This window comes from Thamnophis sirtalis, unplaced genomic scaffold (genome assembly GCF_051295495.1).
Source record: "Thamnophis sirtalis isolate CommonGarterSnake01/CBP01778 unplaced genomic scaffold, rThaSir2_p1.2 scaffold_13, whole genome shotgun sequence".
NCBI classification, from domain to species: domain Eukaryota; kingdom Metazoa; phylum Chordata; class Lepidosauria; order Squamata; family Natricidae; genus Thamnophis; species Thamnophis sirtalis.
The window spans coordinates 1,396,826-1,416,852 of NW_028261393.1; the positions used below are offsets into that span (position 1 = coordinate 1,396,826).

The 20,027-nt window shown below is 49.4% G+C and overlaps 3 protein-coding genes across 3 annotated transcripts; all 3 read left to right on the forward strand.

Moving 5' to 3' along the window:
- Positions 1-649: 649 nt before the first annotated feature.
- TBCB (tubulin folding cofactor B) lies at positions 650-9,010 on the forward strand. Its single transcript, XM_087727346.1, has 6 exons — positions 650-827; positions 4,867-5,010; positions 5,311-5,407; positions 7,090-7,275; positions 7,434-7,506; positions 8,328-9,010. Exons 1-6 carry the CDS (start codon positions 717-719, stop codon positions 8,443-8,445), a joined length of 729 nt encoding a protein of 242 aa, XP_087583472.1. The 5' UTR covers positions 650-716; the 3' UTR covers positions 8,446-9,010.
- A 1,276-nt stretch (positions 9,011-10,286) lies between these two features.
- Positions 10,287-11,630, forward strand: SDHAF1 (succinate dehydrogenase complex assembly factor 1). Its single transcript, XM_014074664.2, has one exon. The coding sequence runs from the start codon at positions 10,677-10,679 to the stop codon at positions 10,953-10,955; it is 279 nt and encodes a 92-aa protein (XP_013930139.2). The 5' UTR covers positions 10,287-10,676; the 3' UTR covers positions 10,956-11,630.
- Positions 11,631-13,431: 1,801 nt separating this feature from the next.
- Positions 13,432-16,210, forward strand: TMEM160 (transmembrane protein 160). Its single transcript, XM_087727457.1, has 3 exons — positions 13,432-13,672; positions 15,240-15,332; positions 15,469-16,210. Exons 1-3 carry the CDS (start codon positions 13,480-13,482, stop codon positions 15,711-15,713), a joined length of 531 nt encoding a protein of 176 aa, XP_087583583.1. The 5' UTR covers positions 13,432-13,479; the 3' UTR covers positions 15,714-16,210.
- The last annotated feature ends 3,817 nt before the right edge of the window (positions 16,211-20,027 follow it).

The following is a 20,027-nucleotide window of genomic DNA, read 5'->3' on the forward strand; positions in this document are numbered from 1 at the left end:
GCGACTGATGCGCCTCGGGCCAACAGGGACTAAACCAGGGTTCATACTGCGCTTTTGCAAGGAATCAGGGTCAGCTTTGCAACGGGTGAGGCCCCTGGAGTGACCCCCTGGCTTCCTTCCCCTGGCCGGGACCCTTGACGGACTTTGCACTGCAAGTCCCATCCTCCCCAGCCGTCGTGCATGTAAAACACAATCCGCGCCAGCGTCAAAACAGGGTCTTTCCTTCTCCCGGAGCAAATCAGGCCCCCTGTTTTCGCTCCCCCGGTGCAAGGATACCCCGAGACCCCCTTGCACGACCCGCACAAAAGCACCACGCAGTTGCAATCGCGGCTTTCGCTCCTGCGCTTCCCAGCCGCCAGGGAAACCCTGCCCTCTTCTCCACCAGACCTCCAGGCTTCGCCCTTGCTCGCCCTTCACCGTCGCGCCTCCTCATTGGCCGTTTCCGCTCCCGCGAGATATATCGCGGCTTCCTATTGGCCGGTCTCCCCGCCCGGGCTTCAAGGGCGGACGAGGGGAGGGCGGGGCCGAGGGCAGAAACTCCGCAGGAGCAAAGAAAGGCCGAGCTGCGCAGGACGCCGGCGGAGGCGGGGCAGGCGCGGCGAGCGGGGCTCCGATTGGCCGGCGGGGCGAGCGGCGGGGCGCCGATTGGCTGGCCGGAGGGAGCGGCCCGTGAAGGGGCCCGAGGCGTGGCGGCAGCGGGAGAAGCGGCGGCCGGGATGAGCGTGGTCGGGACCCCCGCGGTGGTGTCGATCTCCATCAGCAGCAGCCTCAACTCTTTCCGCGCCCTGAAGAGATATGCCCGCGGCCTCACCATCGCCGAGTTCAAGGTAGGGCGGAGGGCCTGGTCCCCGGCCACCCACGCCCATCATCCCCAGCGCCATGGGAGGGGGAGTCCGTGGCGTCGGTGCTGGTGGGACTACCGCCCCCATCCTCCTCAGCGGCTCCTCTCACAGGGCCCCCGCTGGCGCCTACCGCCCCCCCCTCTACCTTCCTCCCTACCCATGGGGCTCTGCCGGTTGTGGCTTATGGGTGTGGGAATCCAGATGCCCCATGGAGGTTCTGGCAGGGGGGGTGTTATGGGGCGGGGGGTGCATTCTGCGCCGCTCACCCCTCCCTCCCTGCCAAGCCTCCCTGGCAGGGCTGTTGTGTGTGTTAGGGGGGCGAGGGTGGGGGGGGGTCAGGCTGATGAATCAGCATCAAAAATGATAATATAATTGTGAATATTCTGCAAAAAGGAAAAAGGAGGGGAGGAAAAGAGGATGGCAGCCCAGAGGGGAACCTCTCTGCATTCAGGCTTCATTCACCAGTAGATTTATCAGTAAATTAGTAATTATATAATTATATGTATTTATATATAACTATACACCCACACCACACCCACACACTGTATCTTTCTATCTATCTATCTATTTTCCCATCCATCCATCCATCCATCCATCATCTATCTTATCTATCTATCTATCTATCTATCTATCTATCTATCATCTATCTATCTTATTTATCTTATCTATTTATCATCTATCTATCTATCTATCTATCTTATTTATCTTATCTATTTATCATCTATCCATCCATCCATCCATCCATCTATCTATCTATCTTATTTATCTTATCTATTTATCATCTATCTATCCATCCATCTATCTATCTATCTATATCTATCTATCTATCTATCTATCTATCTATCTATCTATCTTATTTCTTATCTATCTATTTATCATCTACCTATCTATCTATCTATCTATCATCTATCTATCTATATCATCTAGGTACCATCCATCCACTCTATTATCTATCCATCCATCCATCCAGTCATCCATTCTATTTACCCATCTCCCTCCCTCCCTCCCTCCCTCTCTATATATTTATTTATTTATGTATATTTATATACCGGGAGGGAGGGAGAACGATCTATCTATCTATCTATCCACACACACACATGCACATACACAAATATGTATGTATACACACATACAAATGCATATACATACATGTGTGTATGTATGTTTGTGTTTGTTTATACACAAACACACACGCACACTCATCTACCTATCAGTCATATATCAATCATTTATCTGTCTGTCTGTCCGTCCATCCAATCTACCTGTGTGCTTCAGGTACCCCCTGGATGTCTTGGTCCAGAAGGTCACTGCCATCTGGGGATGATGGGACCTACAGGCCTCCCAGACCCAGAATGTGCTTGAATGGGGGGGGAGGTGTAAATTGCCGCACCTAAGGCCCCCTCCCGCCTAAGGGAGGCCCCCAGCACCACCACCTGGTCCCTAAGGAAGAGCCCTCCACGGCAGAAGGAATGAGACTCGTGGCCCCATCGGAATTTATCATCTTTCCCTCTCCAGCTTCAGCCATCTCCTCTGGTAGTTTCAGGGGTCCTGAACAGAGGTAGGGCTAGATGACCTCTAAGATCCCTTTTGCGTTCATATATACTGAGATTCTAGGAGCTGGGCGTCCACTGTCCGGTTCTGGTTTCCATGAGCTGCTGTGACAACAGCTAAATAAAGGGACACTTTATTGAAGCCTTCGTGTCAAAGGTTTTTAAAAGCAGCCGACACCCCACCCCCACCCCCAAAATTTGAAGGGGTTTCTTGGATGCCAGGATCGGGCACTAGCTGCGTTTTGGGGATGATCCCTGTGCCACTTTGCTGTCTGTCATGGCAGCCAAACTGCAGCAAGCATGCTGGGTTTCATCCGAGCATTACCCTAAAAATGCAAACCCCATTTTGGGGGGGGGGGGCTCTGCTCAGGACAAGGAATCCCCCCCCCCCCATGCCTGGGCAGAATCCTTTGCCAAGAGGGAAGCAATGCCCCAGAGTTTGCATCGTAGCAGATTTTGAACACCAGATTGTACGCTCCTGATCATCCTGATGGTTACAAACGCATGGCGCGCACACACACACACACAGAGGAGGTTCTCCACAGATGGCATTGATCCTCTTCCTGGTTTTGCCACCCGGGCACCTCCCAGGAATCCTGGCTCCTTCGGGTGCCATCCTCGGAGGTCGGAGAGGCTCCGTGGATTTTCCAGGTGTTTTTCCCCCCCCCCTCTCTTTTTGAGCGGCGGCCCTCCAGACGGGCCACTGATCAGAAGAATAGCATTGTTTGTGCATTGTGCAGCCGGGCAGGGATTAACTGCAGCCTGGCAGCTGGCATTTCGTGCCCGGCTGGGTAAATCTGCCACTCAGCCTTGCGCTGTCTTTGTATGGCTCCAGTTTATGGATTCCTGCCAAGGAATGGCTTTTGTTTCCTCTGTATACATTTATATGTATGTATGTATATATATATAATGTTGGTGTTGAGGATTTTGCAGAGAATATTAAGAATAACGTTTGTGAAGCCTGCTTGCTCCTTTCCGCCTTTGTTAGCAATGAACCACCCTTTGGCAGGCGGCATCGTATCTGCCCACAATGCACCGGAAGAGCCGCTTGTTTTCCAAGTCACAGAACTGGGAATTAAACCGGGATTTGATGCTCGGGGGGAGCCCATTCTATTTATTTTATTTTAGCCACTTCATTTGCAGCACCTCTGCCCTTCCACGCTGAAGTGATGATGAACGACTCTTGGGGGGCTTGCAGACCAGATCAATGGAAATTAAAAACTTCCAGCCCGTGTTTGAAAGCGATTGAAACACCAACAGCAAGCGATAAGGGCAGAGAAGAATGGAGACACACAAACACAAGGGAAGGGAAAGAGGAATGAAGGGAGGGTTAGGGGAAGGGAGGAAGAATAGGGAAGGAAGGGAAGGAAGGAAGGTGGCATGAGCTACAGACTCGAGGAATTCCCCTCTGAAATAAATCATTTGGAAAATTTGCAGGGCACTGAAAAGGAGCTGCTGGTGGTTGATGGAATGAGAGACGAGAGTCCCATCCCCGTCCCATCCGTGCCCTTTGGTTTTGTTTAATGTATTTATTTGTGGCTCACCTCCGTTTTAATGCTGTTAACCTCTTTACACCTATCTTTTTTAGGTGTAACGAGATTAACAGCATTAATCTGGGGGCCGCCCAGAATCCGATAGCGAAATGGGTGACAGAGAAATTCCGTAAAAGAAAGAAATGGAATTCAGGAGAGGGAGATCAGGAGCAAGACCTGTGTGCCCCACTTCCTACCCCATCGAAGTTGCTCTACTCGCGGGTCCTGTTATCCCAAACGGTCCTTTAGCTGCTCCTCCCGGATCAGGGATGGCCAGGAGATTCTGCTGTCTTTCCTCCCAGGCCCCACTGAATTGCTTTGATCGACCAGCTGGGCCAGGCAGGTTTCCCAAAGATGCCCTAATTAATTAATGAGCCTCAAGCCAAGTTTCAAAAGAAAACCAGTTAGGAACACCATTTTGGCAATACTGTGTCATCAATCACATTCTCCAGCTCACGTTGGACCCAAAGGGTTGTGTCCCTGCGAGCATTAAGGACAAAGGGGGGTGGGGGAACGGTTGTGTTGCCAGGTACGAGTAGTCCTCGACTTACAACAGTTCATTTAAGGATCATTCGAAGTTACGGCGGCACTGAAAAAAGTGACTTGCAACCGTTTTTCAATGTTACGACCGTTGCAGCGTCTCCACGGCGAGCAAATTCCAGGCGTCGGGCAACGGACTCACATTTACGACGGTTGCAACATGATCCCCTTTTGTGTGAGTCAATGGGGAAGCCGGATTTGCTTAACGACCACTATTCACATAACAACGGCAGCGTTTCCCTTAGCAGGAAAGCAAGAGAGGCCGTAGAATGGGACGAAACCCGCTTAACGACTGTCTCGCTCAGCAGCGGTGTTGGGCTCAGGGGTGGTCATATGTCGAGGACTGCCTGTACCTGTGAGGAATATTCCTCCTCCTGACGGGCTTTCTCCTCTCTCGGGTAGTGCAAGCTGGAACTCGTTGTCGGGAGCCCAGCCTCATGCATGGAACTTGAACTCTACACCCCGGATGATAAGTTTGTGATGAAGCTGGACCAGGATGAGGCCTTGCTGGGATCCTACCCAGTGGACGATGGATTCCGAATCCATGTGAGTCTGCCTGGATTTGCGTTCTTTCCTTGGGGCTTTCCCTTTCCCTTAAAACCTTTTATTTTTAAAAAATTCTCTCCGAGTTAATCAAAGGTCTCCAAACGTGGGCCCTTTAACCGGTGTGGACTTCAACTCCCAGAATCCCCCAGCCAGCGATGACTTCTGGGAGTTGAAGTCCGCAAGTCTTAAACCTCCCCAGTTGGGGGAGCCCTGAGTGAGTTGAACAGCATTCCCCTCTGCTTCTCCTGGGGACCGGAGCCCCCTGGCGACTTGAAGTGGACGCCTTATTTCGCCCTGTAGGTGATAGACCGAAGTGGGGCAACGATCGGAGAATACGAGGACGTCTCGAAGGTGGAGAAGTTCCAGATTTCGGATACTGAATACGAGAAGCGAACAGGTGAGAACCAGACGTCCCTTCCTCCGTGTGAGAGGTTGGGGCAGCAAACGTGATTTTAATCCCAGAAACGGTGGTGGGGTCTCCAAACACAGCCACTTTACGGCTTCTGGACTTCCAACGCCCAGAATTCCTCGGCCAGCCTGGAATTGGTGGGTGAAATGGAAATGGGGCAGGAGGGAGCCTTTCAGCCTTCAAACCCACCTCATTTCCCTTCCACTGGGAGAAATAAATTTATTTCTATTTCTTAGGAATAAAAATTGGAGTGTGTATAGAAAGAGAGATGGAGACAGAAAACAGACAGGGATACACACACAAATACACACAAAAACACACCTGTCATCTATTTCTGTGTACAGTATATATCAATTCAGAGACAGACAACAGATATACACACACACACACACACTTACACACACACAGACCCGTCTGTTGTCTCTATGTAAAGTATATATTCCCCAAACGATATATACATAAAAAAAGATGTTGATAATAGATATATAAATATGTAGGTATCTGTATGTATGTGTGTTCAATAATTTAATCTACTTTTTATATATGTATACACACACACAAACCGTATTTTTCAGATTATAAGACTCACCTCCCCCCCCCCCAAAAGAGGGTGAAAATCTGGGTGCGTCTTATACACTGAATACAGCATTTTTGCCCCTTTTGCAAAAATGGCCGTGCAGAGCCTTTAGGAGGCTTCCAGAGTGCTCCTGGGGGCTGGGAAGGGCAAAAACGAGTGAAAAACAGTCTGTTTTTTGCTCTCTTTGCGCCCCCCCCCCCAAAGCATTTTGCAGGCCTCTCAAACTCTTTGCACCAGTCGACACTGTCTGGCCGACGGCACCCTGAGGAGGCCAACTCTGTGGGATCGCACTGGACGGTGGGAGGCTACCGGTGGCAGTAGGTGGTCTCGCAGGTACCCTGGGCCTAAGCCACGGAGCGCTTTAAAGGTCATAATTAGTACCTTGAATCGCACCCGGAAGACAACCAGCAACCAGTGCCGGCCGCCTAAAAGGGGTGTAACATGGGAGCACCTGGGTGCCCCCATGCTAGCAATAGCAATAGCAGTTAGACTTATATACCGCTTCATAGGGCTTTCAGCCCTCTCTAAGCGGTTTACAGAGTCAGCATATCGCCCCCCACAATCCGATAGATAGATAGATAGATAGATAGATAGATGATAGATAGATAGATAGATAGATAGATAGATAGATAGATAGATAGATAGATAGATAGATAGATAGATAGATAGATAGATAGCAATAGCAGTTAGACTTATATACCGCTTCATAGGGCTTTCAGCCCTCTCTAAGCGGTTTACAGAGTCAGCATATCGCCCCCAACAACAATCCGGGTCCTCATTTCACCCACCTCGGAAGGATGGAAGGCTGAGTCAACCCTGAGCCGGTGAGATTTGAACAGCCAAACTGCAGAACTGCAGTCAGCTGAAGTAGCCTGCAGTGCTGCATTTAACCACTGCGCCACCTTGGCTCCTACGCAGCCGCATTCTGGACCAGTTGAAGCCTCTGGGTGCTCTTCAAGGGCAGCCCCATGTAGAGAGCGTTACAGTAGTCCAGGCGAGAAAGGACGAGGGCACGAGTGGCGGTGCACAGAGCATCTTTGGAGCCCGGGCAAGGGGGAAGGGCCTCTCTTAAGCCGCTGCCTCTGCCCCACAGATTCGGCTCGCTCGTTCATGAAGCGCAGCCACCTGGGGCAGTACAAGGAAACGCCGGGGAAGGAGTCCGAGGCGGAGCAGAAGCTGCTGGAGGAGAAAGCCCTGGCGGAGGCCATTTCCGTGGGGGCCAGGTGCGAAGTGCGAGTCACGGGGCAGCCCAGCAAACGGGGGACCGTCATGTACGTGGGTGAGTATTCGTCCGATGTCCCAAAGATGCTTTTCAAAAGGCAACTGGGCTCTGCTGGTTTCCTTTTGGTTTTTGTTTTTTTCCCCTTTGAAGACGTTTCCCTTCTCATCCAAGGAGCTTCCTCAGTTCTCACGACTTTCCCTTTGCTTTTTTCCCAGGCTTAACAGAATTCAAACCTGGTTACTGGGTTGGGATCAAGTATGACGAACCGGTGGGAAAACACGACGGCAGGTAAATTCCTCTTTGCTCCATGGTTGGCCTTGCAGCTGTCCACAGCCCTCCTCTCCGCCCGGAATCCTTCGGGAGCGGGCGGCATACAAAACCAATGAACCTAACCTAACCTCTCGGGAAGGGGGGTGGTGATGGGGTTCCTGAGTTTCTGGCTGGGAAAAATAGGATAACTGGGAGGGGGCGGATTTTTATTTATTTCATTTATTAATGACATGTATATTGCAGTGGTCTCCGAACTTGGCAACTTTATAAGACTTGTGTATAAGGAGGAGTGAAACAAAAAGATCTTTTCCCCAGTCTGGAACCTTGCCTTGATTTGACCTCATTTGGTCCATTTGCTCATTTGGTGTTTTTTTCCTTCTTTCTTTTCCATTTCCTCTTCTTTCTCTTTCTTTTCCTTTTTCCTTTCTTCTCCCTTCTCTCTTTTCCATTCTCCTTTCTTTTCCTTTTTCCTTTCTCCTTTCTTCTCCCTTCTCTCTTTTCCATTCTCCTTTCTTTTCCTTTTTCCTTTCTCCTTTCTTCTCCCTTCTCACTTTTCCTTTCTCCTTTCTTCTCCCTTCTCTCTTTTCCTTTCTCCTTTCTTTTCCTTTCTCCTTTCTTCTCCCTTCTCCCTTCTCTCTTTTCCTTTCTCCTTTCTTTTCCTTTTTCCTTTCTCCTTTCTTCTCCCTTCTCTCTTTTCCATTCTCCTTTCTTCTCCCTTCTCCCTTCTCTGTTTTCCTTTCTCCTCCTTCGTTTTCCTTTCTCCTTTCTTCTCCTTCTTTATCTTTTCTCCTTTCTTTCCCCTTCTGCTTCCTCCTTCCCTTTCCCTTCCTCCTGGACAGCGTCAACGGCAAGCGATATTTTGAGTGCCAGCCGAAGTACGGAGCGTTTGCGAAACCCCAGTTTGTCACCGTGGGGGACTTCCCAGAAGAGGACTATGGGCTGGACGATGAAATGTGAGGGGAGCAGAGCGGGCGGGAGGAAGTGGAGAGGATCTGCAGGGCCTCTGCTGGCTGGCAGAAACACCCCCCCCCTTGGTGGCTGCTGTTTCGGCCACTGCGCTCTGATCCCGAGTGAGGGTGGGGGGGCACCTGAGTGAAACGGAAGAACTGTGTGTTTCGATGTGTTTGTTTGTCCCTTTGCCCTCGTTGCCTCTGTTCAGTGATGTTTCCATGCCACACCCCATAGGTCAGTCACCAGGGAACCAGAAGGTCTTTTGAGTGTAGGTTTTTTTTGGGGGGGGGGAGATAACGGTGACATCTCCCCGAATTTTCCGTCTCACAGCGAGTGGAAACGGAATAACGCAGGATTCAGAACCGATGTACATACAACTCTGGTTTCAAAACAAAAGAAAATCTAAACCGAATCATTTCGATGGCTGTTGTTTTCTTTTCTTTTTCTTATTTTCATTGTGGGTCTGTTGTTGTTGCATTTTGTTTTATTTTGTGCTGCTGAAAAAAAATGCTACGTGATCATTACGAATTAAAAGTTTTGGAGGAAGGGGGCTCAGATACACTCCAGACAAGCGTGCTCCGGTGTGAGTTTATTTTTCTCTCTCCAGGCAAGCGAGAAACGGTCTTTCTTTGCGTGTGCGTATTTGTGTGTGTGTGTGTGCAAGGGGTCCCTAAAGCAACATGGGTGCTTTTGATCGGTCCGGCGCCATCAAATTATTTTCAACTTATCTACTTCTCTACCAGTGGTGAAATTCAATTTATTTATTTTTACTAGCGGTTCTGTGGGTGTGGCTTAGTGGGTGTGGCGTGGCTTGGTGGGCGTGGCAGGGGAAGGATACTGCAAAATCTCCATCCCGCTCCTAGGGCCGGCCACAGGTGGCATTTGCCGGTTCTCCAAAGCAGTGGTCTCCAACCTTGGCAACTTTAAGACCCGTGGACTTCAACTCCCAGAGTTCCTCAGCCAGCAACTTTAAGACCTGTGGACTTCAACTCCCAGAGTTCCTCAGCCAGCAACTTTAAGACCTGTGGACTTCAACTCCCAGAGTTCCTCAGCCAGCAACTTTAAGACCTGTGGACTTCAACTCCCAGAGTTCCTCAGCCAGCAACTTTTAAGACCTGTGGACTTCAACTCCCAGAGTTCCTCAGCCAGCAACTTTAAGACCTGTGGACTTCAACTCCCAGAGTTCCTCAGCCAGCAACTTTAAGACTGTGGACTTCAACTCCCAGAGTTCCTCAGCCAGCAACTTTAAGACCTGTGGACTTCAACTCCCAGAGTTCCCCAGCCAGCAACTTTTAAGACCTGTGGACTTCAACTCCCAGAGTTCCACAGCCAGCTTTGCTTTGCTGGCTGAGGAACTCTGGGAGTTGAAGTCCACAGGTCTTAAAGTTGCCAAGGTTGGAAAGTACCCAAAAATTTCCGCTGCTGGTTCTCCAGAACCTGCTGGATTTCACCCTGATCTCTACCCGGATAGCAACCCTACAAAGAATCGGTTTCATCTCCTGACCTCTCTATGGGGAAGGGGCTTGCTTGGCGCCCCCCGAAGGCAGCACCTAGTCAAGCCAAGACCTCCCACTGCCCTGGATTTTATGCCCTCTATGGCCCACAAATATGTTCCCTGGACCAGCATCTTGCAACCTTGGCTGCTTTAAAACAGGCGGACTCCAATTCCCAGAATCCCCCAGCCAGGTTTCCTAGCAGGGGAATCCTGGGAGTTGAAGTCCACTAGTCCCGGAAAAACCTCGCCCCCTCTGACAGGTATCCTGGCAACGCCCCCAGGGCAGCCAACCAATCGGAGACGAGGGGAAGGGCTCAACGTTCCAGCCGACCTCGTGGGCGGGGTCAGTTTCCCGCCAGCACCGGCCGCGCACTGGGGAGTCGGTGAGCCGAACACGCGGGTCGCGGGAGGGAAGGGGGGGCTTCAAGGGTCTCCGTTGCAGGAGCCTGGGCTCCTTCCCCCCCGCGGACAGACAGAGATCTTGGCCGGGGGATCCTGGAGGGTCTGTTCCCCACGACCCGCCGTTCGGACGCCTCGGGAGGGAGGAAACTCGGCACCCTTTTCACGTGCATCGAAGCACGTGACACTCCGGGTCGGTTTGCACGTGGGAAGGGGGCGGCGCGGGGCTATTTCAGGGCCCGGCGTTGATTCTGTGTCCCGACCGCGCAGGAGGCAGCTGTCTGTGGCAGCCGCTGGAAGGGCCAGGCTCCCGGAGGCGGCGGAGCCCTTCTGCTCCGGCTTGATGGCCAGGCACAGCCGGCTGCAACGCGAGGTGCTCGGCCTCTACCGGCAGTTCTTGCGCGCCTGCCGAGGCAAGCCGGGCTTCCTGCCTCGGGTGCAGAGCGAATTCCGCCGGGCTGCCCGCATCCCCCGCACCGACGTGTTGCTGATCGAGTACCTGCTGCGCCGCGGGCAGAGGCAGCTGGCGCAGCTCCGGGAAGGCCACGCCACCAGGATGGGCTTCTTCGCCCCGGGGAGGCCAAAGCAGGAGGAGGAGGAGAAAGAGAACGCGCAATCCTGAACGGAGGCTCGCTCTTGGTTGCCGCGCAGTGATGCCCGCCGGCTGCAGAAAACCCGGAGGGGCGGACTTAGGAGGCTGGCGGGGAAGGGTCCCACTGCAGAAACGTCCGCGAAGAAGGATCCTATTTGTGGGCATTTGAACCTGGCATTTGCAGCTTAAAGTCTCCGCTGAAGGTTTTCGGGAGAAGATTGCGCAGCTTGACGTTGCGCCCTATCCCTCTTTCGTGGGAGGGGGACAGCCTCTGCATGAGACCCCCGGCAGGCTTCCTCTTGGCATTCTAGCTCTGATGTTGTACTGGGAGCCCCCCACCCCCTCCCCTCTCTTGCAGACTGGTGTAAACCTCCTACACGGAAAACAGTGCACAATGGTCGTGGAAACGGCCCTGGGTAGGTTTGGGGTCTACCTTCCTCCACCTGGAATTTTGGAGACCGCAGGAAATAAGTTTTGGGCATAAGAGGCTTCCCCCACACACACACCTTAAAACACTACAGGAAAAATACTGTGGTTAAACCTTTGCAACCAGCAAGTGACAATACAGACTAATGACCCTTATATGGATTTTGTTTTTGTTCGATATTGAACACTCCTGTGTTAATGGCATTAATGGCATTCTATTGTTATTGTTTCAGCCTGGGAATTGAGGCTTTTGAACAAAAAGCGAAACTTAACTGCTAATTTGTATGCAGTATTTATTCTGGTTGTGTTTTGGCTTGCATTCTGTTATAAAGAAAGATTCTAAACCAGAGGTCCCCGAACTTGGCAACTTTTAAGACTTGTGGACTTGAAGTCCACAAGTCTTAAAAAGTTGCCAAGTTTGGGGACCTCTGTTGTAAACTAAGGTGGATGATTTCAGCATTTTCAACAACAGAGTTACCATTATGATATAAGAAAACAACCAATTGCACTCTAGGGCTTTAGGAATCCTAAAAGAATTCAGATGTCCACATGTTCCTCCAGGACAGCAGAATAAATTAATTGAAAGAAATTCCTGGGATTAACTTGTTTTCCCCCACCCAATATTAAATGGACTTTACTTTTACAGCATTTTAATCTGGTTGCAAATTCTATGTAAGTTATAAATGCCTAATGATGCAAGGTGGAAATACAATTAGGCACGCCCTGCGGCTGCGAATCTCACCGTATCAGGCATCCTTTGCAAGTCAAAGCCGACACCAGACAGGTCGACGCATGCTAAAAATGCACCCGCTTACTCAGGTCTGGCCTTTCTTTGTTGGAAGCCAGAGGAGGTGAATTCTAGTCCTGCCTTAGGCATGAAAGCCAGTGGCACCCTCTCCCTTTTTCAAACCACCTCACAGGATTGTTGTTGTGGGGAAAATAGGAATCGGGAGGGACAAGTTTGTGATGTTCATTTAAAGGTCTGATTGGACTCCCCACGTTCCATAAAATAAAAGGTTTTACAGGGAATCCTCCGCGTTAAAATTTATGTTGCTAAAGGAGACTGTTAAAAAAATGGGTTTTGCCTCACTTTACGGCCTTTCTTGCCGCTGTGGTTAAGTTAGTAAAATGGTTGTTAAATGAATCAGGCTTCCCCGTCGACTTTGTTGTAAAAGGGGATCACATGACCCCAGGACACTGCAGCCGTCATAAATATGGACCAGTTGCCAACTGGTGGAATTTCGAGTTGACTATATATAGTTAAACCAGTGTTTCTCAACCTTGGCCACTTGAAGATGTCCGGACTTCAACTCCCAGAATTCCCCAGCCAGCGAATGCTGGCTGGGGAATTCTGGGAGTTGAAGTCCGGACATCTTCAAGTGGCCAAGGTTGAGAAACACTGTCCTAACCACTGCTGGGGAATTCTGGGAGTTGAGAAACACTGGCCAAGGTTGAGAAACACTGCGTTAAATATTAGGAAGGAGACTTGAAAAGACTTGGAAGCTTTGGTTACTAGTCTCTGAATTCACTGCTGGCACATAATCAACCTACACAATCTGCTAATACTTTCTCCAGGATCCCGGGAAGGAAGATACAGATGGCGCCTTAAAAAATGGGGACACTAAGGGCCCCCCCATGAATGAAAACGCCCCATTTGTCATGCAAAGATCCAGAAGAATGAGAATGACTTTCATTGGATTGGTGGCGCTTTTTGCAGTTCTGGCCAGGAAGCCCTGAATATTTACTTGAACCACTTTTAAGCAACACCTTGAAGTGAGATACGTGTGGACGCAGCCCGCGTGTCGGAGTTGAAAGAGGCAGGCTCCACCTTTTGCCTATTCCAGGAAGAACTACATCTCCCAGAATGCATTTCCACCCGAAAACTGCAATGGCTAGAGGCGGTGGCTGGGAAATGACGGGCAGGCCGAGTTCCGTCCCTTTTTTAAACAAACAGCAGCCTCAGCCAATGGCTTTTCGAGCAGGGCGCCTTCGTCTCCGCAAAGAGGCGGCGCTGGCTCAGAGTGACAGCCCAAGCGGCCTATCAACGCTAGACCCGCCCGCCGCGCCTGACGCAACTGGAGACCGAGGTGTCCGATCCCCAGAGCGGCTCCCGGGCCTCTTCCTCGCCATGGCGTTCGGCGGCGGTTGGTGGGGCCGAGCCGCGGCGCGGGCCAGGAGAGCCGGCGGGTTGCTAAGGGGAGAGGCCTGGCCGTGGCTACGGAGGCCGACGAGGCCCAACTCCGGGCGCGGTGCGCCACTCCCGCCCGCTTCGGAGTTGGACAAGGCAGACGCCTGGCTGCTCCGCAAGAGTCACGAAACCGGTGAGGAGGGCGGGGCTGACTGGTGACGTCATGGGGCGGGGCCGGCCGCTCACCTGACAGCAGGGCGGGGCTGCAACAGCTGCTTGCCCGCGGGGCGTGATGGGAGTTGTAGTGTCTCAACGTTTGGCTTTTTCCCCTTTTATCAACATATAAATATATATACCAGATCAATAGCTTAAGATCAACCGAGTATACAACTAAAATTTTGATATGAATTGCAGCAAGTCTTTTTCTTAATTTATATTAATATAATATAATATAATTTATTATAATAATTCAGTGCTTGTAATATTGGCCTCCTGAATTGCAATGTTGATTTTTTTTACTTTTAAATTAATTTAATAGTAGAAAATAATCTCTAATCATGTTCTATAAACATTGTACTGAGCCAATGCGAGGTATCAAGATTTATACAAAAATAATTAATTACATCCCCTCGCTTATCCTACTTTTAGTTGTAGTTGATAGCTTGTATATTTAGTGTGTTTTATTCGTACTGTGTACGTGTTGTTGTATTGTATTGTTTTTACTATTGTATGCTCCCCCAGAGTAACCTTGTGACCAGACGGGCAGCAAAAGTTTAATAATGTTAATAAGTAAATAAATAATGAAAAGGAAAAAAATAAGAAACTGTATCTGTGTGTCACCACTTGGAAGACCCTCCCCAGAACATGCTAAATTTTATAGATAATATTAGGTGTATAGGTGGGTAGATGGATGATTGATAGTATGAGGTGGATACATAGATAGATACAGGTATAGATGGCTAGATGATAGATGACGATGGATAGATTGATGGTGGATAGATTGATGGTGGATAGATAGATAGATGATAGATAGATAGATAGATAGATAGATAGATAGATAGAAGATGATAAATATAGAGAGATGATAGAGAGATGATGGTTTAGTTTAGTTTAGTTTAGTTTAATGAAATTTGTATGCCGCCCACTCCCATTGGGACTCTGGGCGGCTCACAAGCAAGATAAAAGCATTTTTTAAAAATTTTAAATAAGAAATACAATATTAAAATTAACACAACATCCATTCTGTCCAAGAGGGGCTGGATATTAATCAACAGCCCCAGGATGGATGGGTGGATGGATGGATGGATGGATGGATATAGATAGATAGAGGGTGTATTGCATAAACAAATGCAAGAAATGATTAGATGATAGGCTAGATAGATAGATAAATATGATAGACAGACAGATATGATAGTTTAATAGATAGATATATACATAGATAGATGATAGATGATGATGGATGGATAGATATGATAATTTAATAGAAAGATAGAAAGATAGATAGATAGATAGATAGATCGATCGATTGATCGATAGATAGATAGATAGGATAATTTGACAGATAGATAGATAGATAGATAGATAGATAGATAGATAGATAGATAGATAGATAGATAGATAGAGGCATAGATGGTGAGATGTAAGATAGGTAAATGATAGACAGACAGATGATTGACAGGCAGGCAGGCAGACAAATATGCCGGATGGAAGCATGGGTAGGCAGAGCTGATTGTGCCTTCCTCTTCCTCCTCTTCCTCCAGCCTTCTTATCCTGGTTTCGGAATGGGCTGCTGGCCACGGGCATCGGCGTGATTTCCTACATGCAGAGTGACATGGGGCGGGAAGCGGCCTACGGTGAGTAATCCGGAGCCCCCGTCTGCCGGCTGGGTGCCCAGAGATGCCCACAAAGGGCTCCCCCAGGCCTGCAGGGTAGCCGGGAAGCCAGTTCCGCCTTAGCACCCTCTCTTCCTTTCCCACGTTTCCCCCTCAGGTTTCTTCATCCTCGGCGGGATCTGTGTCTCGTACGGGAGCGCCTCCTACTTTGTCAGCCTCCTCCTCCTCCGCCGCACCATGATGCTCTCCTTCTCGGCCGCCCTCCTGAACTCGGCCGCCGTGGTGACCGTGGCCCTCTTCTGGCTCTGCGCCATCTCCCTCTACATCGGCCGACTGGAGGTGGAGATCATCCAGGAGGACGCCGGCGAGAAAAGGAAGGAGAACGGCAAGGCCGAGAAATGAAGCGCCGGAGGGACTCTTCTGGACTCGATGGGGACTCTGCGGACGATTAGGGAAGGATGAGCTCCACGGCGGTTGGGTCGGAGGGGACCGCGGAAGGAGGAAGGTTGGCTGGCTGGCTCTCCTGCAGAAGTGGAAGGGTGGGCTTTCAATTCATTTCAGGATCTTCCGGATGGGGAGCATCGGAAAGGTTCGAAACCCTCCTTGGAGCAAATGAGCCCTAGAAGCATGAATACTTGCTACTTAAGGATCTTGGATGCTTTTCACGAGTGGGCCCGCTTTGCAAAACCCCCTCCCCTTTCTGCTTCGACTCTGCTTTCTGGTTTCAGGTGTGCATGTGTGTGTGAGAGAATAAAAGCCAATAATTGTCTGAATGTCTTCTGCATAGCTTATCTTGGCTTTTCCACTCTCGCTTGTCCTCTGGACTTCTTCCCCCGTCTCGCTTCTGTCGCTGGGCTGGTCAGTGAACGTTTATATTAAAGACACGCAAAGCAACTTTACGTGTTTTCTAGGCTGTTCGGGGTTTCTTGTGCGAGAGAAGGGAGGGGGGGGGTCTGTTTTGAAGCTGCATTTGGGAAATAATATTTGCCACTGTTCCTACCCTGTGAGAGCAAGGGGGGCCCTCAGGTGGACAGAGGGAGGGTCTTAGAAATATGGGTGGTCCTCAATTTACAAAGTTTTATTTAATGACCATTCTAAGTCACAGCGGCACTGAGAAGTGTCTCGGGACTGATTTTCCCACGTACGACCGTTGAAGCATTCCTTACGAAAGGTTGCAGAGGGCAAAAGTCATTTAATCGACGTCTCACTTAGCCACAGAAACGTTGGGCTCAGTTGTGGCCGTAAGTTGAGGACTACCTCTTGCTGGCATCTCTGTCTCTGGAGGGGGAAGAGTTAGTGCCGTTAAGAGCTGCTCCTGGGCACCAAATACATCGAATCCCTTTAAATTTTGACTCGTTTTGAACGGCAGAAGGCTCACTCGGGAAATGCGCGATCTGGAATCGGTTGTAAGTTTCCATAAAACGAGGCTTGTTTGGGTTAAAACCTCAGGAACCAAGGAATTTCCCATAGCTGGGGAGGAAGCATATGGAGATTCTCCTTCGTTCCAGCTCGTGGTTGTCCCAAATAGGGCTTTTTCAAGAGACAACTTGGTTTTTCTTTGAAGAAGCTTCTTGGATGAGAAGCAAAACATCTAAAAAAAAAACCCAAAACCAGAAAGTCCAGTTGCTTCTTGAAAAAAGCCCCTTTGGGACTGGGGAAGGAGGCGCTTGGTTGATCACTAAGTGATCAGGAGGATTACTTTGGTTAATTAACCCAAAAGAGGGATCTGTTAAACCAGTGTTTCTCAACCTTGGCAACTTGAAGATGTCCGGACTTCAACTCCCAGAATTCCCCAGCAGTGGTTAGGACAGTGTTTCTCAACCTTGGCAACTTGAAGATGTCCGGACTTCAACTCCCAGAATTCCCCAGCAGTGGTTAGGACAGTGTTTCTCAACCTTGGCCACTTGAAGATGTCCGGACTTCAACTCCCAGAATTCCCCAGCCAGCATTCGCTGGCTGGGGAATTCTGGGAGTTGAAGTCCGGACATCTTCAAGTGGCCAAGGTTGAGAAACACTGTGTTAAACACAAAACCCAGGCAAGACGCATGACAAAACCGCTTTCCCAGTCTGCCGAGATCATTTCAGAAGGCAGGAAAAGAATTCTTGTTTATTTGTGATGTTCTCTCGAGTCCCGGATTGCCAAAAGAAGCTGCAAAATGCCGACAAGAAATTATAGCTTCCCTTCAGCTTCCCGACGCGAACAGTAGATTAATGAAAGGAAACAAAAAAAACACAAGACACTTAAAAGTTCTTTAGCAATGAGTTATAGGAGGAGGAGGGGGATAAAATTCACATTATTCAAGTGCTACAATCTTCGGTGGGCTTTCCCCACTGACGCAAACAGGTAGTCCTCGACTTATGACCACAGTTCAGCCTCAAATTTCGGTGGCTAGGCGAGGGGTTGAGTGAGCTTTGCCCCGTTTTGCGATTTCCTTGCCACCGTCGTTGAGGGAATCACTGCAGCGGTTAAGTTAGTAACGTGGTCGTTAAACGAATCTGGCTTCCCCCACTGACTTTGCTTGTCCGAAAGGTCACAAAAACGAGACACTGCAACCGTCATAAATACGAGCCAGTTGCCAAGGGTCTGAATTTGGATCACGTGACCACGGGGGAAAGCTGCAATGGTCGTAAGTGTGAAAAACCTACGCAAAAAATCACTTTTTCCACTTTGAAAGTCACTTAGGTCGTAAGTCGAGGACTGCCGGCACAGTTTATTTTGAATAAGTGCTTAAAATTACAGCATTTTCTTTCTTAACTGCTCCAGTGCCATCTTTACCCGCGTTGCCCTGACTCGAATCGCCCCCTTTTCTAAGCCAGCTTGAACGGGGTCCAGCCCTCCTCATCTGCTGCTGGGTCTTCAGTGTAGGAATTGGGGAAAGGATTGAAGAGGGGTTTTGCATAAAAAAAAGGAACAAAAGTACTTTTATTGGGGGGGGGGCGATCCAAAAGGCAACCTAGAGATTATTATAAGTGCCAACGGATGGCCTCAAGAGGGCCCTTAATAAAGAGGCGGCATTTTTGCATTTGTTCAATTGCTGGATAGCTAGGATAACAATTCCAATAACAAAACGGTTATTAAACAGAACAATTTAATAGCTCAGGATTGATTTGATATCACTGGGAAAACCATCTCTACATCACCCACGCATTGGGTGACGCGTGTACAACAGGGGTGCCCAAGCGGGCAACGTTAAGACCTGTGGACTCCAACTCCCAGAATTCCCCAGCTGGCCATTCCACAAGTCTTAAAGTGTGCTGGCTGGGGAATTCTGGGAGTTGGAGTCCACGGGTCTTAACGTTGCCTAGGTTGGACATCCCTGGTGTAGGAGAAAGAGAGGCAGAGCCTGGAGGTGGAGTCAAGAAAGGAATCAGTCTGGAATCCTTGACAGCCTCACAAAATGGGCCAGGTCGAAATCCTTCTTGGGATTCTGTTAGGAATATAATTCTAACAGTTGGGTTGGCAATATATAAATAATATCGTGGCACGACAAAACCGCAGTCCACTAAAGCGCGCCCGATTAAAGCGCGTACCTGACGTCATCAGCAGCGCGACAAATACGACCGCGGAGAAAAAAGGGCGCTTTAAAAAGCGCTTTTAAAGCAAGCCGATTCACGTAAAGGTAAGGGTTAGGTTTAGGGTTAGGTTAAGGGTTAGGGTTAGGTTTAGGGTTATGTTAAGCGTTAGGGTTAGGGTTAGGTTAAGGGTTAGCGTTAGGTTAAGGGTTAGGCTTAGGCTTAGGTTTGGGGGGGTTAGGGTAAGGTTTTCGCGTTAATTTTAACTTTACCGCTCACAGCATGATGTTTTCGTCGCGCTGTGATGACGTCACGTACGCGCTTTCGTCGAGCGCGCTTTAGTCTACCGCGGTTTTGTGGTGGAACCAAATAATATAACCTGTTTCTTTAAATCATACTGTAAAGTGTGATTGGTTGCTGTTTCCTCAATCGGCCATAAGAGGGAGCCAGAATGACTGTTAGCTCTCTCTGTTTGTTAGATGCTGGGCTGATCTGATCTGATCTCTGTGTTGGAAGCTTAGGAAGGAGCAGTTACCAATGTTACACGTACCTAACAAATTCCGTTCACCCTTCCTCGCTCCAGTTTACCGCTGGCCGTGAGTTGACTAGATTCTTCAGTACAGGCCTGAGGAATAAATCAGATTCACGGGAACGTGGCCTGTGGTCCTGCTTCTTCGTGGCTGACCACAGAGAACATGGCACCTTCTGCGTGTTCGTGACCCGTCAAAACCGCGTTCCACAAAACCGCGGTCGACGAAATCGCGTATGTAACGTCATCACAACGCGACGAAAAAGATCGAAAAATTGAAATAAAAATTAAATTACAGCAAGCGGATTCACATAAAGGTAAGCGTTAGGTTAAGGGTTAGGGTTAGAGCGTTAGCGTTACGTTTAGGGTTAGGTTAAGGGTTAGCGTTAGGTTTTTCGTTACGTTAAGGGTTAGGTTTAGGGTTAGGTTAAGGGTTAGGGTTAGGGTTAGGTTTGGGGGGGTTAGGGTAAGGTTTTCGCTTTATTTTTACATTTTTCTATCTTTTCCGTCGCGCTGTGATGACGTCACATACGCGCTTTCGTCGACCGCGATTTTGTCCTCCGCGATTTTGTGGTAGAACCCTGCGTGTTTGACTCTGCCACCCTCCCATGGCTCACTCCATCTTAAGATGGGTTCAGAAGTGATTTCACCACTCACTCCAGACTCCTGGCAGG